This window comes from Manis javanica, chromosome 14 (genome assembly GCF_040802235.1).
Source record: "Manis javanica isolate MJ-LG chromosome 14, MJ_LKY, whole genome shotgun sequence".
NCBI classification, from domain to species: domain Eukaryota; kingdom Metazoa; phylum Chordata; class Mammalia; order Pholidota; family Manidae; genus Manis; species Manis javanica.
In genome coordinates, this window is record NC_133169.1 from 50,415,751 (window position 1) to 50,432,303 (window position 16,553).

At 55.3% G+C, this 16,553-nt stretch overlaps 1 protein-coding gene across 2 annotated transcripts in view; it reads left to right on the forward strand.

Annotated features, from left to right (window-relative positions):
* The first annotated feature begins 7,712 nt into the window (after window positions 1-7,712).
* Window positions 7,713-16,553, forward strand: part of ADAMTS2 (ADAM metallopeptidase with thrombospondin type 1 motif 2) — a 221,152-nt gene continuing 212,311 nt past the window's right edge. Inside the window, exons 1-2 of one of the 2 annotated variants that reach the window (XM_037002116.2) lie at window positions 7,713-7,981; window positions 9,001-9,398. In XM_037002116.2, coding sequence (XP_036858011.1) covers window positions 7,864-7,981; window positions 9,001-9,398 — 516 coding nt within the window. In that variant the 5' untranslated portion in view covers window positions 7,713-7,863. Of the gene's footprint in view, window positions 7,982-8,248; window positions 8,651-9,000; window positions 9,399-16,553 lie in introns of those variants that run through there. The other variant, XM_017657011.3, reaches the window with a different exon arrangement.

Consider the following 16,553-nt stretch of genomic DNA (forward strand, 5'->3'; position numbering starts at 1 on the left):
CCAAGTCCCAGCCTCCCCATGTGAAGAAGGCAGAGGTGGGCTCTGCACGCAGAAGGTGGTGGCCACGATGTCCCCAATGATCAGCAAAGCCTCTGTAAGCTGTGGTACCATGCTGTTCCAGCTCGTGGCTGCCCCATGGCCCAGCAGGCCCAGCGTGGCCAGATATGCTTTTTAAATTTTTTTCCCAAGAGAAGCAAGAGATGCATATTTTCATGAGAACTCTATTGAGCTTTAAAAATCTTAGCAAATAATTTGAGTTAAAAAACAAAGCCCTGTGGGCTACCAGTTGGCAGTCCCTTATGCACCAGTTACAATACTTGAGTTTATAAGCAAAAGCTAATGACTCTGCTACTGTAGGCAGAGAGAGGGATTATAGGAAGGGTTCTTGGTCTGAACCCCAGACAGCCAGGTGTCTCAGAGAAACACCCTCGTGGGTAGTGAGCCCTCAAGTTCTGGAGGGAGTTGGTGGGGTCCCATCAGTGCCGTCCCCCTAGGGACTACCATCCACCAGCTTCAGCTTCTTCATCTGAAAGTGGAGATGTTGCCCTGGCACCTTGACGGATGCCATGAGGATCAAGGGAGATAGTTTGCCTAAGAGCTTTGCTAATCACCAACAGATGCCCTTGTGTCACACTGACCCCAGTGTCTTCATCTTTCCACTCAAGAAAAGGGGAGGGAAAACTGTGGGACCCCACCTGGCTGGTCACCTCTGCCAGGGCAGATGGGGATGATCATAGGGCATGACATGTGTGATTCTACTCCTGAGAAGGGAGCCAGGAAGCCCCAGCTCCTAGAGCATTTTGAGATGAACATGATCTTTCTTCATTCTCTTGTTTAAATTCTCCACTTAGAAAACAGTGCAACCTCCTGGCTGAGAACTTGAAGGCTCTGCTTCATCTCTGAGCCCCTGGGTGCTTCTCTCACCTCATCTCTTCCTTCTTTCACCACCCTCCAGCTTCACCGCTCTTCTGTCCCTAGAGCAGAGAAAGCTCTTCGTTGGCTCAGGGCCTTTGCAAGTGCTGGTCTTTCTGCTTGAGATGCCCATCTCTTAGATTGCCCATTCCCGCTAACTTCTCTCTGATCTGCTTTTAGCCTAAACCTTTGCCCACCTTCTACATTCTGTATCATGGGCCACTCTTTATTTCTTCATAGCATCTGTCTTTGGAAATTATCTTGTTTTGTTGATTCATTCTGCAAATATTTACTGAGCACCTACTATGCACCAGGCTGTGTTTTGTTGATCACAGTCTTTCCTCCACGCTTCCAGGAGGGTTGTTCATCAGGCCAAAACCAACCCTGGCATCCCAGCCATCTGTGTCCTGCAATATAGCCAGGCTTTGGTTCTAAAGTCAGTGATAGTGTGACAAAAGCATGTGGTCAAAATACTCTGGAAAATTTCCTATGAACACGGTATGGTGTCTGCAGCCCAGTGCTGTACTATGCGTACAACTAGGTACAGGGAGAGATGGGGAACAAGAGCAAGTAAGGGATGGAGGGCCTGCTCTGCTTGTGGCAGCTGAGCCCTTCCTGTGTTACATCATTTAATTCTCAAACATCACCCTGTGAAGTGGGTGAGATTATTATGCCCATTACACAGTTTAAGAAACTGAGGCACAGGAAGGTTAAGGTTCCCAAGGTCACATCACATGCCTGGAAAGTGACTGACAGAGCCCAAGCAGCCTCAGAACCACGTCAAGGAGTTGAAATCATCTACACTGGTGAGCTGTGACGTGCTGTAATTCTGCTCTCGGCAACCTCAGGGAACCAGGGCCCTCCCGGACAGCAACAGGAACAGGGTGGAGAATTCAGAGATCTGCTTCATTATTCCAAAGGCACACCTGTATTTTCAGCCTCCAGCCTATAATAGGGGCTGCTCACATCCCCTCTGCACTGAAACAGGCCATGTGCTGGGCCCCAAGCTCTGCTTGAGACTGGAAGGGAGGATGTGATCCCAGTCTTACACTTGAGGAAACGGGGTGTGGGGAGGCTGAGGGCCAAGGGCGAGTCACTGAGATGGAGACATCCCATCAGGCTAGCAGGAGAGAAAGCCACTCTTGTCAACAGGCTCACCTTCAGGTGCCCTGTGGCCAATGGGATGATCCTGTGGGCGAGGCAGCCATGCCCAGGAGAAGTGATCAGGCCTGGGATGGAAGGAGTGGCAGGGAAGGGAGGGAAGATTCCAGAGCTAATGAGGATGTAGGTGGAGCTGTGGCCCTTTTGATGTGGGGGTAATGAAAAGGGGAGCCCCAGAGGCAGTCGAGTTGCCAGAGGTGAGCCCATGAGGACTGGAGCAGGGGCTGGGGCTGGGTGGAGATGGGGGCTGTGAGTAGCTGGGGTTGACGCATGTGACGGAGAGGCCTGGGGGTTACTGCATTTACAAGGGTGGGCCTGGCTGGGGTGGTCGGTGGAGCAAAGACCTTTGAACTGGTGGGAAAGGCTGAGATTGCCCAGGAGGGGAGGGGCTGAGTATATGGAGACAAGGTAGCCCTGAGGAGCAGCTGAAGGCCTTGGGGACAATGTGGAGAAAAAAGTCCTCTCCTGGGGTGCTGTCTACAGCCACTGGAGGGGGCCTGCAAGAGCAACTGGGCACAGGGATGACTTATTCCACCAAAAACAAAAGCTTTAAAGCTTGCTTGCATAGAAGATACAGGTATATCTCCTCAGCCCCGTTCCCTGGACTTTTAGGTGGAATGATTAGAAGAGACACTGTTTTGCAGGAAGCAGAGGTAACCAGTTTCTCATGAGCTCCACTTTAAATGTCCCAGGGACTTTGTATCCAATTCTGTGTTTCTGCAGAGGAGGAGGGAGCATTCAGAGCTGCTGGGAGGGAACCAGCCAAGAGGGACCTTCCTTCTAGCAGTGGGGCCTTGGCACGGACCAGGTGTCCAGCTCCCCTTGCAGGAGCAGTGGGGCCCCCAGGGAGTCCCCAGGGGCAGCAGTCATGGCCAAAGACCCTCAACTCTACATCTAGATCCCAGTGGGTCTTGGCCTTAGGGTTCCATGGTTAGCGCCACTACCAGTCCCAGATGGAAGCTTCTGTTGTTTAAGGCCCTCACTTGAGATGCTATGTAGTGTTGGGCTAACTGGAAGAGAGGAGCTTGACACAAAGGGAGGATGGGAAGAAGAAAGCCCTGGGGGCTAGGGATCCTGGGGTCCACAAGGTATTGGCTTGTAGATGGTCCCTGGATTTTAAGTGAGGAAATGCCCAGTTAGGCTTACAAAGGTTTTGAACACAAAACCCCACAATGTAACAGGATTGTGCCCTTCAAAAGTTACATATGCCATTTATATGTAAAGAAATTAATTCTCCATGCTCTATAGATACTGTTGTCTGGGAATGGGATATAAACATAGCATCTGGTGAGGAATGTCTTCTTTCCCCAGGCAGGGCTAAACCTGGACTGTGCCATGCTTTCATTTAGACATAAAGGCAAGTGGGGTGCTGGGGAGCACTGGGGCTGACCTCTAATATATATTCAGTCCCTGACCATTAATCCAGGCTTGTCCCAGTAACACCTCCAGCCTCTTGTCAGCCGCTGGCTCCTTCTACCAGGTTGGGGCAAGGATGATACTCAGGGGGGCAGGTTGAGCTCTGGAGCTGCCCTACTTGCTGACGTCCTGGTATGTGAGCTTGTACATTTCCTCATGGTTTAAGCTGGCTGTGCCACATGAAGCCAGGGCCATCATAAGGGACCCGGAAGCCTTTCTCAGATGGGAGCACTGGACCAAAATAACCCTCCTGACCTCTGTGAGAGGCCAGACAAGGTGGACCCAGGGGTCTAAGTGGGCCCAGCATATCCACTACCTGCCGCACCCAGACATTCCCATGAAAATTCTTAGGCCTTGCTGCCTCTCCACCAGGTTGAGCTTATGTGCAAGTGGGCAGTCACAAGTGGACACTGACCTTTTACCTTTCCCTGGGTCATTACTGCTTAGATAGAGTCTGAGACTCCAGCTTGTGTCTCCATGTAGAAGTGTTTACTGAGCCTGGATCCCCAAGCCTCCAAACTTCATGCACTTTGTCTTTCACTTCCAAGCAGAACTGATCCCAGGAGTGGTGGGGGCGCCTCTGTGTGGATCATTGCTGCCCAGATACCACCCATGTTTCCTCTTTTGCCTGACCCAGTGCCCTGTCAGGGTGTGTGTAGGTGGGATGCTCAAAAAGCAGTGAGCACTGAACTGTCTAAAGGCCACCCAGCCTCCACGTTCTGTTCCATCAGCATTCCCCTGACTTACTGCTTACCAAGGCCGCTCTCAGCCAGAGCTCTGCCTGTGCATCTGACGGGGTCACTGCAGCCAGTGATACCAGAGGGGCATAGAGCTGCTGCAGAGGCTCCTTGACAAGGTAATAAGACCTCACAGCTTGTTATGCTTGGCATCAGGTCCCTGAGGGACTTGAAGAGTCTAGGTCCCTTCCCCCTACCCCTGGAAGCTTGCTTGTCTGGAGGGAGGACAGTGAAAGCTCACTGCTTCCATCTGCTTGTAGCCTGCAGTGTGGGCAGGGCTGGCCAAGGACTATGACCTCGTGAAAGAGCAGAAGAACTTTTGGTTTCTGTGTGGCCACCAAGGGACAGGAATGACTCTGATGAAGTCTTTACTGGCACATGTGGCCTGGAAACTAGAGGGGGAGCCAAGAGCCCTGCCCTCCTCTTCAGAATAAGGCAGGGCACCACCACTGAGGGCTGGGGCAGGCACAGAGGAAGATGTGCTGCCTTCTTAAAGTCCATGCTCCGAGGCGTGTGTGATGATCAGTGACACCTAAGATGAGCAGGAAAGGGCCCCATCTCTTTCTGCACCTCCTTCCTTGGGAAAATTTTTAAGGGGGCTGGTGGGCTCAGGTTCACCCTGACTTGTCTTCGTCCTGCTCCCACAACACAGGACTGTCCCAGATCAGGGTTGCAACTCCAGTCCTTCAGGGACCAGGCTGGTAATGATTGTGATCAATATATAGGCAGGTATAGGATGATAGGGAGTGGTGGGGACTGTATCAAGCAGAAGAGTTCAAGCCAGACCTAAAGACATTCAAGTTCAACAAAAAAGAAACACATATGACACACATAAACAAGCATTCCAGCTGAGTTGGCCCTGTGGTCCTTAATTGATATCTTTAGGACCTAGACTGAGTAAGTAGACTTGAGCAAAGAACCACAGGGGATTTCTGTGTCCTGCATTTCACCTGAGGAAGGGGCTGCAGAGGGAGAGCAAGCACCAGTGGGTGGGCAGCATCTCCAGAAATAGAAGAGAGGTTGGAAGAAATAGGAGGTGATTTTTTTTGTTTGAGCTGAAGACTGGTGATCAGGAAGCTGGCCCATGTCCACAAGGGCTCCTGACTTGGGGGATTCAACTCTAAATTGTGGTGCCTGTGTGCCTGATCCCTTTACTCAGCCTAGAGGGTGTCATGGTGGGAACTGAAGGATGGGCTGGGCGAGGGTGGTGATTTGCTCCCTGCTAGACCCAAGGCAGGGGTCTGTGGGTGGAGCCCCAGGAGGCCAGGGGTGATGTGGGAAGGAACAGCTGCTAGGGCTTACTCAGGAGTGTCAGGGAGACAAACCTGATTTCTAAAAATTATCCTAGTGCTGGTCTTTCAAAGTGAGCAGATAATTTAGTTACGTAGTCCCATCAGAAAATGTCACTGACTTGCAAAGTGAGAGATCCATTCCTTTTCATTTTCCTTTCAATCTCCTGATTGCATTAAAGGGAAGGTCTCTGCTTCTGCTAGTCTGTCTCACCACTTTTCCAACACCTTTTGCAGGCAGTAGTATCTAGAATTTGACAACATTTTTTTGTTGTCATTTTATTTATTTTTGCTGGATGTCTTTGAATTATGGCAAAATTTGGCTTTTCCATTATGGTAGTGATTTAGAGTATCCTTTAAAATCCTAAGTACATGATTAAATACCATATAAAGGCATAACAATGGTGGGGGTAGGAGGATTATGGCGAAACTATCAACCTGGCAGGGAAGTGAGTGAGACAGGAAGACATGGCCCTTGAAGAAGGCTGCTGGTTGGGTCTCCTTCATCTTTTGAGGAGGATGAGAGTACCGTCAGCCACAGGAGAAAGGAGTTGGAGAGTGCCATGGGTTTTACGACCACACCTAGCTGGACCTGACCCCAGGCTGCCTGGTTCCCTCAGCCTTCAGGATTAAACCCATGCCACTTTTTATGGGAAGTCTTCCAGGATGTCTGTCTGTAGAGTCCCTTTCTCCCCAAACACTGATCACTTCCACTTTCTTGGAATCAGCTGCATCATCAAAGGTCACAAAAGTGGATGCTTGCTGGGAACCTATGGCACCTGGCAGGACATATGCCCATTTAATGGTTGATAAGCAGAAACATTGGCCCAAGGTGGCCATGCTTTCCAATTTCTCAGGATAAGTCAGAATTCTAAATTCTTATGTGAAACTTCACCGTTTTTAATGTTGACAACAAATGTTCACCATACCTGGGGCCTGGATCTTGCTTCAGATACCCTCAGGTAATAAGCTCTCAGTGAAGATGGACATCAAGCTGCTGAGCCCTCACACCCAGGTCCCGAAAATGACGGAATGGAGGATAGGAAATCACAGCTAGAGGGAACTGTGTAAGTCATGTGTTTCCCCATAAGACTGGGCCCTCCTGGCGGGCAGGGAGGGGCCAGAGTCACCAGGCCCTGCCTGACCAGAGCCAACCCCAAAGCCCTGGCCACACAGGCCTGGTGCAGGGTGAATGAGAAGGTCCAAAGGGACAAGTGTCCCCCTCTGAGGAAGTGAGGCAGAAGCCTGAGATCACATAACAGAGATGCTCCACAGACACATGCCTAGAAGAGGGTTTCCTGGAGGCAATGGGAAGGTCACTGTGCAGGGGAACAAAAGGCTGGGTAGGACTGTGACTTTGGGCAATGGGAGGGTCAGGGCCCCACTAGAGAGGAGGGATTCCAGCTGTGGATGAGCTTTGAAAGCAAACATGCTCCAGGTTGGAGAGGGATATCTTGGAAAAGGGGCTTAGAGTAAAAGAGGCGATTGCAGGCAGGGTCTGGGCAGTGAAAAGGCCGGGAGGTTAGATGTCCTCGAGGGATTCAGGATGGTGAGGGCGGCAGCCCGCCTGAGCTCTAGGAGGGCGGGCCCAGGTCTGGGTGGAGTAGGCTGTGCTCTGAGGCTGCAATAAGGGGGACAGGGACTTCAGGCAGGCAGGAGTTGGGGACCGAGGGAACCTTGCCTATCTCTAGAAGGGTAAAAGTTGGTCTTTGGGGTGGCCCCGGCAGTGCATGAACTCGCCTATAAAGGCGTCCTCAGGCCTCTGGGGTCCTATCTCCCCACCCATTCTTGCGCCCGCCCAGTTCTGCCCCTGGGCGCACAGAGAGGGTAAGGCGGCCCCTTCCGCCCCGGGGCTGACGGTTGGGATCCGGGGCGCCGCCGAGACTGCCTGCATGGGGCTGCTCGCTCTGGAGGGCGCCGCTCCTCCAAGAGGGTGCTTCGCGCTGGCGCGGGGCGCGCGCAGAGAGGCCGGCGATGGGCTTCCCCCGGCCCGGCCCGGGGCGCTTCTCTGCCGCCGCCTCGGGGTGTCTCTGCTTCGCTGCGAGCAGGGAACGGCAGCGGCGGCCGCGCCAAGAAGCGCCGGGTCACCGCAGGCTGAGGCGCCCGCCGTCCCCGCCTCCCCCTCGCTCGCCGTCTCCCTCCCGCCCGCCTCCCTCGCTCGCTCCTTCCCTCTCCCCGCCTCCCCTCGCGCTCCCCGCCCTCCGCCCCGCGCCTCGTCTCCTCCGCCCCGCGCCCTGCGGTGCTGCAGCTGCGGGCGGCTCCAGCTGCCCCCAGATGTGGGCTGGGCGGTGCGCGGGGAACTTTCGCGCCGGCTGCGAGTGCGGGCCCCCGGCTGCGGCCCGGCTGCCATGGATCCGCCGGCTGGAGCCGCCCGCCGCCTGCTCTGCCCCGCGCTGCTGCTCTTGCTCTCGCCGCTCCTGCCGCCGCCGCCCGCCGCCCGGCTCGCAGCCGCCGCCGACCCCCCAGGTAGGTGCGGCCCGGTCCTGCCCCGCGACCCCGGGCGCCGACCCCGCCCTGCGTGCCCGCATGCCCCGCCGCCCCCTCCCCTGGCGGCGTCCGCTCGGACTTGGGTAAACTCTGCGCGCCCCGCCCGGGGCCAAGTTGGCTAACTTCGGGGCCGCGTTGGTCGCACAGGGGGCGCCCCGCGGCGCACCCAGGCGCCTCGGGCCGGGGGAGCCTCAGAGCACTCGCGGCTCCCGGGATGCGGAGCGTGGAGACGGAGGGCTGGGCAAGCCCAGCGGCGGAGAGCGCAGCGCCAGCCCCGGCGGGTCCTGGGGAGCCAGGGCGAGGCGGCGCCCGGTCTCGCGTCCGGGGACACTCGGGAGGAGCCGGGTGCCTAGCGCGCCGCCTTGGGCCCTGAAGACCGGTTGGGGCTCCCCGGAGGGGATCCCCAGAGGTTCGAAGGACCTTGTGCCACCCCTCCCTGCCTCGGGCGTGCAGGCAGGGGGGTTGGCAGCGGGCTGACCGAGAGCCGGACACGGAGGACAGGCCGCCCGTGCCCGGGGGAGCCGAGCCATTGCTGCTCCGGAGGAGAGTGGCGAGGCCGGGCGGCGGGGGCCGCCGAGGGGTAGAGGCGCATGGGTAGGAGGCCAACCTGGAATGGTTTCGGAGCGGCCCCATGTCCTGCCAAGGACGGTAGGTTCAAGGGGCAGGGGACGCTCTCAGGGGGCCTTCCCTGGGGGAACTGTGAGGAGCCCGCGGAGCCCCAAGCCGGAACGGGGCAGGGGCCAGAGCTCTTGGATGGCAGGGTCCGAGAGCGGGACGGCCCGGGCGGCAGCGGGGCTCCGAGTGGTGGCCCTGTTAACGCCCCTTCGCGGTCGGAAGACAGCCGGGGAGGTGCAGGCTAGTTTCTAGGGACTGCCTGGGGGAATGCCCTTGCCTTCGCAGTGGGGGCGGGGGCTGGGGGCGTGTGGGGCTCGGCGGCTGGGCTCTGGGGCTCTGGGGCTCCGAGGTCTCAGCGGATCTAACGCCCCTTTCCGTTGCAGGCGGGCCCCTGGGGCACGAAGCGGAGCGCATCCTGGCGGTGCCAGTGCGCACTGACGCCCAGGGCCGCTTGGTGTCCCACGTGGTGTCGGCGGCGACGGCCCAGGCGGGGGTACGGGCCCGGAGGGCCGCCCCAGCCCAGACTCCGGGCTTCCTGGGAGGCAGCGAGGAGGAGGACCCTGGCGACCGCCTCTTCTACAATGTCACGGTCTTCGGCCGAGACTTGCACCTGCGGCTGCGGCCCAATGCCCGCCTCGTGGCGCCTGGGGCCACCATGGAGTGGCAAGGCGAGTCAGGCGCCACCCGCGTGGAGCCCCTGCTTGGGACCTGCCTCTATGTCGGAGACGTGGCCGGCCTGGCTGAAGCCTCCTCCGTGGCACTCAGCAACTGCGATGGGCTGGTGAGTTCACACTTCCCTAGTGTCTGTCTGTCCACTGGCTTTGCCTGGGCTCCAGAAGTCTTTCTGTCCACTGCCCTTACACGGGAGTCCCCTGGGAGGGAAGGCCTGCATGGAGGACCTTTTCTGCACCCCTGTGCTTAGGGACCATGGGGCACCGACTGAAGGGATTGATTGGCAGGAAGGCAAGTTATTTTGATTGATCTGAGACGGGTGATTTGTGCAGGGGGAGGCCAGTGTCTCCAAGCCCTTTTTGAATAGCAGAGTGTGGTCTCCCTCTTGCCTGCTGGCACAGGTCTTGTCTTGCATCCAGGTGTGCGCATATCCCCGTGAGTGTGCCCATTTGCACATGTGTTTTGGAATGTCAGCATGTACTGGTGTCTGGGTACCTATGCATCTGTGTGAACATGAACATGCTGTTGTGTGTCTTATGCATGTGTGTATCTGTAGGTTTCTGCTCATTTGTGTGTTGGAGTGTCTGTTGAGTGTGACCCTGTGCATTTGAGCCTGGGTAATGTGTGTGTGTGGCAGTGCCGGTGGTGGGGGTGGGGGGCACGAGTGCTGGCAGCCTTTCTTGTTTTGTGTGTGCAGGTGGCACCAGCCCAGGTTGTAGCCAGTGGTGCTGAAATGCCCAGTTATCCCTCTGCCCCCTGGCTGACCGGGAGCCACTGGTTTCCTGTGAAACTCCAGCTGGTGATTTGAAAAGTCGGTTTTTTAAAACATTTGAGCCAAGGGGAGCATTTGGAAAGGCAGGCTCTGGTGCCCATGGGCAGACCTGGAAGGACGGGAGAGACACTAAGTCCCCTCCTGGGACTGCCTGGGCCACCCAGTGTGACTGGAACCCTGGGAAATTCTCCTGTTTCCAGGGGCCCAGAGGGAATGTGGCTTGACCTAAGGGGGCCTCGAAGGAAGCTTGGATCAATGCTCAGGGAAGAGGCTGACATTGGCAGTGTTCTGTCCAGCTGCCCGGGGGCCTGGCACGTGGCAGAAGCCACTGCAGTTTTCTATTTTGGATTGGGTGTGTGGTGGTCAGGCCGGCTGTGTTGGCCAGACATCTGAAGCCGCCCATCGTGGGTTCTGCTCTAATTGCTGTTTAGGGCACTCCTGCTCTGAGCAAGTGGCTGCTCTCCCAGCCCTGCCGGTTCCTGAGCCCCCGTCCTCAGACTTGACCTGCCAGCTGCAGAGCCAGCAATTACACCAGAGCTCCACAACCGCTGGTGTTCTTTTTATGGAGACACAGGAAATGTCACTTGTTGCTTCGGAAAATCACTGCCTTTGGCTAGATTTAGTTAGAACCTGGGCGTATTGCAAACAACTTTAAGTGTCCTTGGAGGAGTTGGGGTGACATGGTGCAGCCCTTTATATCCCTGTTGTCTCCAAGGAAGTCCTGGACCTCATAGGTGTGTCTCACTTTATGCTGGAATTTCCTAAATCAAAAGAAATGAGTGCTGGGGACTTGCTCAGGGGTGGGGTGGGATGGGGGAGTTGACATGGATGTCCTCTCTTGGTGGACTGCTGTGTAGGGAGACTTCCTCATTGTATCTTTCACCCATTTGTTCATTTGGCAGTTCATTTGTCACAGCTGCCACCTCCTGGTGTGTTTGCTGGCTGTACTTGTCAGAGAGGTGGCTGGCCCACTGCCCACCTGGGGCTCACATGCTCAGAGCAGTGACGGGGCTGAGGGACTCCGTGGCCAGGGTTTTGAGAGCATGCTTCTGCGGGCTGTCTGGAGAATGAGTTGCAGGCTGGCAATGCTAGCAGAGGGAAGAGCATGTGCACAGGTGCCAGGTGTGCATCAGCCTGGTCAGGACAGGCACGGTGATATGTCACGTGTACTGGACACATATGGGTAGAAATGTGAGATCAGAGGGGAAGGAAGGCCGAAGCTGGGAGAGGGGATGGGGGTTACATGAGTGGCCTTGAATGGTGTCAGTCAGAAATGGCCTTGAAACAGTAGGGCAGCCCATGAGTTTCCTTCCCTCTCTCCCTCCCTCCCTCTCTCCCTCCTCCCTCCCTCCTTCCCTCCCTCTCTCCCTCTCTCCCTCCCTCCCTCCCTCCCTTCCTTCCTTCCTTCCTTCCTTCCATCAATTAATTCCTTAACCCTTTGAGTCCCTCTGCGCTTCAGTCATAGGCCTACTTGCTAAGGTCCTGGGGCTTTCTTTACATACTATGCCTCTCGCAGAGACCCTTCAGGGGAGGGATCCTCACCCCTGCTTTACAGATGGGCAGCCTCAGCAGACTTGAGTGAGGTTGAGTGACTCACTCAAGATCCTATGGCCTATGATGGCAGGAGTCTGGCCTGGTTCTGTCCAGCCCCTTCTGCCGTGGGGCTCCCAAGTCTGGGTGGTGGACACTGAGATGTGATAGCTGGAGCCATGATTCCTGTGCACTCCCTCTCAGTAGGCCTTACATGGATAAATGCATTTCCTCCTTCTAGCAAGCCAGACCCTCAGCCACCAGGCCACACAGCACCCCTGCCCTACACCTCCTGCTCTTTCTTCACAGATATGGAAACACACCCAAGTAGGTGCATCAGGTTGTGGTGTGTGTACAAATCTCCAGGGGGGCTTGTTAAAGTGCAGATTCTGATTCAGTGCATTTAGGCTGTGGCCCAAGGTTCTGCATTTCCTTGAAGCTACCAGGCTGCTGCTCCTGGGCCTTGGACTTCTCTTTGGGAAGGAGAGCTCCACCACCCCATTTGGGTAAGAGAAATCTGCACATTGCACAAGTTGCTCTGAGCCCGTGGGTTCAGTGGACAACAAGGGGACACTGCACTTTGTGCTCAGCCTGGCAGATCCAAGGGGGTCCACTGGGACCTCTGAGAAATTCTGTAATAGAGAAACTTCTTGAGCTCTGCATAACCAGCCCTTCCCGCACCGATGGACCATGGAACCCCACCTCCGCAGGGCTCTTGGAACCAGCCTTCCTGAAAGGGATGTGGGGGTACCGTGGAGTCGGAGCACGGCAGGCAGCTGTGGTCTCCCAGCTCATGCTTAGTGGGGCATGCCTGTTCCAGAGCCACAGGCCCTTTCGGTCCCTTTGTCCTGCCCCTGGCCTGCCACACACATCTGCTCGTCTACTTGCCTGGCCCTGAGTTTGTTGCTCTGCCTTTTTAAAGGAGAGCTGTAGCTGCTTTGTTTACTGTGGGCCGGACTATCCTCATCTATTTAGCACGAGGGGATTCTTATGTCATTGTATTGCTGAGGATCCTTTCAGCTACAAGTGTCGGAAAACTGACATTTGTCCAAACAGAAATGGGAAGTTACTAGCTCATGTCATGGTAATGGCTGGACCCCACGCTCCGCCGGGTCATTAGGACTCCTGCTGTCTCTTACTTCCATCTTCCCAAGTTTTGGCTTTGTTCTAAGGTGCAGTCCCTCTGTGGTGAGGCAAGGGACCCCAGCAGTGTCAGGATGACATATTTTTCTGACAATTCCAGCTGCTTCCTGGTTATCACTTGGGCCAGGCTGAGGTTGGGTGCTCCCATGAGAATCAGGACGTGGGGTTTGTTGCTCCCCATAAATGGAGAGTGTTAAGAGGAGAGGTGCTATTCCTCCCTTAACATGACATTGGGACCATGGGCCTGCCAGGGTGCACATTCTACGGAGTCAGATGGAGTTGGGGGCTCAAGAAATGCCACATGAAGACATACTTCATGAGACATGCTGTGCACTTTATCGCCACACTGGCTGGTAAATATAGAGTTTCCAGGATCTTCTAGAGCTGGTAGACAGAAGTGGTTCATAATATTCACAGGGAAAGGTTCAAGTTTGACTTGTCACAATTCCTGAGAAAATAATGCTTAAGGAAGAATTCATGTTATATCACGTTGCTATGGAGGAGTTTTTTAGTACCTCTAGGGCCACATGATAGGTGTGCTAATTTCACATCGTTCTTATATGTTCATGAAAAACCCAATCAATGAGAAGCCTGTTGGTCTAAAAAGTAATAATAGTAAGTCACAGTTTACTGTGCCCCTACTATGTGCCGGGTGATGGCCATGGGGGCCCAACTCTGTGAGGCAGGGCCCCCATTGTAGGGCTGAAGTTCAGAGGGACCCAAGGGCTGCCGCTCTATGGGCTGGGCTCCCCTGCTGGGGGCCATCCCGGCCAGACACCTGCTTTGTCCAGTCTTGATGGGAATGAAGAGTCACTAAGGGCTACAGGGAGAAGTCATTTGCTGGCCCAAGGGACTGAAATGAGTTCCATTTTTCCTAAGAAGGCTGCACATGGGACTCCACCTGGCCCAGGTGCCAGAGTGGGTCGGCAGGGATGGTAGCCTCAGGCTGGGGGCTGGGGGCTAGGGGGCTCAGGCCTTGCAGCTGCCCCTTGTAGGGTTTCCCCTCCTCCCACCCTGCCCTGGCACTGCCTAGAGGGCAGTGAAAGGGTCTCAGGAACACTGAAGAGGGGCTCTGGGAACTTCAGGGTTCCTTGGCTGCAGGGGCTTCTCAGGTCCCAGGCAGCTGCTGGCTGCTCTTGGCTCTCCACACAGCTGCCCAGGACGGCCTCAGCTTCCCCTGGCTTACTACTCTTGTTCTTGAAGACTCATTGAGTGTAAATGCAGTGTAAACCAGCCTACAGTGGAAGAGACAGACAAGGGGTTGTCATGGGCCCGGTTATCCTTGGTGTCCCAAGGAGTTCCAGTCAGCTTCAGGCATTGCTGGCTCCAGGGGCTCTTGATTGGTTTTATAACTGCTCTCTGCCTGTCAGCTGTGGCACTGTCTGTGTCCATCTTAGGATGGCCCTCCCGTGTGGGGGCCACTGACAGCTCCTGGCTTGTCTTACACGGTAGCCATCTCTCAGAAATGGAGAGCACTCCTTTCTGGATGGTTCCTGTCAGAGCCCTGGAGAAGGTGCTGATGGGCTTTGCGTAGCTTACTGGCCCATCTTTAAAACAATTACTGTGATATGGGCCTGGCCTGAGTCTCTTGCCCACCTTTGTGGATGAGAGTGATGATCAAATCCCCAAACTGTGGAATGGGTTGGGCTTTTATCATAAAAACAAGGGGATGAGTAAGTGTGCTGAGCAGATGAAAACAGTTGCCCCCATAGTCCATCCAGACTCCAGGCCCCTGTATCTGGCCCGGATCTCTTCCTAGGCTCCAGATTTACTCTCCCAGCTGCCCCCAAGGCTCCTTTGCTGGGTGACTTCATGGTTCTTAAATGGCACATGGGTCTTTCCACTTTTACCCTTCAGTCAGGCTAGAATCTCAGGACCACTTGTCCCCTTCCTCTTCACAGCCTCTATGTCTAGCCAGCCACCATCTAGACATCTCCAGACTTCATCCCAGGTCCCATCTCGCCACCACGCCTGACTCCAAGCCCTGTCTTTTACTCCTGTGTTCCTCAGCAATTCCTAATTGGTCCCTCCCCAGCAACTCTTTCTTTAAACAGCAGCCAGACTGATTTTTGTAAACCACACATTAAATCATGTCACTCCTTTCAATGGTTAAGACCTTTCAATGATTCTTATTACCCTTAAAAAAAAATCCAAACCCAGAAAAAACAAGTTCAAACCCACTGGTCGTTCAAGACCCCCATGACCTGACCCAGTGGTCTCCAGCCTCATTTGTCCCTATGCCGCCGCCCCCCCCCCCTTGCCTGTGCTCCAGCTACACTGAGTTTTCAATGTTCAATGCTGGACATTCCCAGCTCAGGGCCTTTGCACAGGCTGTGCCCTTGCCTGGACCCTCTTAATCTCTCCCTCTCTGCTGGCTCACTCCGTAGGTCTCAGATAAATGGCACTTCATCCAGGAAGCCATCTGGATGTTCACATGCCATGGTGCACCCCAACTTCCTGGTCATGAATGGCTTATACCAGGCTATGTCTTCTGGGCCCAGCTCTGGAGAAGAATTCTTGGAAGTGGGGGTTGTAAGCCTATGTAGGGAAGGGTCAGGGACTTGCTCCCGAGACCTATGTAGGGAAGGGTCAGGGACTTGCCCCCGAGAGCTTGTGTCCTTCGGTGCCCAGGGCTGGCCTGACTGTCCTCATTTGCTCTGTTACTGACTCCTGAAAGTTCACACTCAGTGGGACTGGTCCCTGGGAGAATGGTTGAAAGCTCTGCCTCCTTTCCCATAGGAAAACACTCGTGCACACGTGGGGTTTTGCACTGTTCTCCTGCCCCCACATTGGGGTTCAGTTTGAAACCCAAGTTCAAAACTCTTGGTCTAAATCAAACTAAGGAAGGGATGGAAGCCCCTCTGGGCCTGTACATGGAAGGAGTGAGACACCTTGGGTTAGACTCTGGCAAGTTGCTATATGACCCTGGACAAATCTTCCTGCCACCAACGTCATTTAGGTGCAAAGTGGGACCCTTCCAGGGCAACTCTAGGTGTCTTAGGAGCCAGATGGGGACCAGACACAAGCAAAGGGACAGAGCTGGTCAAGGGAGAGGTGGGGTACCTGGCGATCCTGTGCTGCACTTCCCCTGATGGATTGCTGCTTCTCAGAAGTGTGGGCTCCTTGCTGCTGGGCCCTCTGATGCTTCTTCAGAGAAGCTGCATTTCTGAGTCTGTTGACATCACGCAGGCAAAAAAGTCCAGTGTTAAAACCCTGTGTGGGCCCTGAGGTCCCCGGATGGGCCTCCAGAGGTGGGTGTGGAAGCGTTTGGAGCTGTGCTGGCAGCAGGATGGTTAGACTGGCCAGGGCGGCTGCCTGCTGGCAGGTGCTGTCCCGGGAACTCGCTGACAGCCTAGTCTTACTTCCTCATGACCACTCCATGTCGCCCTCTGGGGTATGCACAACTTCCTGGCTGGCCTCGCCACCACTGCTCCCTGGCGGCGACTTGGTGGGAGGAAGGCGCTTCTTAGGGGATCTCCCCGCCGGCGGCTGCCACGATGAAGGCGCGCTTGACAGGGGTTTGTGCTGGAGGTAGAACCGCAGTCTGCCCCCATGGTGGCCCCTCAGAATGTGTAGGCACATGCGTGGTCTGAAACCCAGACTCATTTGGCTTCAGTGAGTAAGGCATCTGACGGCAATGAGAGGGGTCAAATCACAGAGGCAGGCGGTACAGTGGTTGCCAGGGGCTGGAGAGGCAGGAGTGGGGAGTTAGTGTTCAATGGGCTCAGAGTCACTTTTACAAGATGAAGAGTTCTGGAGATGGCTGGTTGCACAACAGTGTGAATTTAGTTAATGCCACTGAACTGCACGCTTAAACAT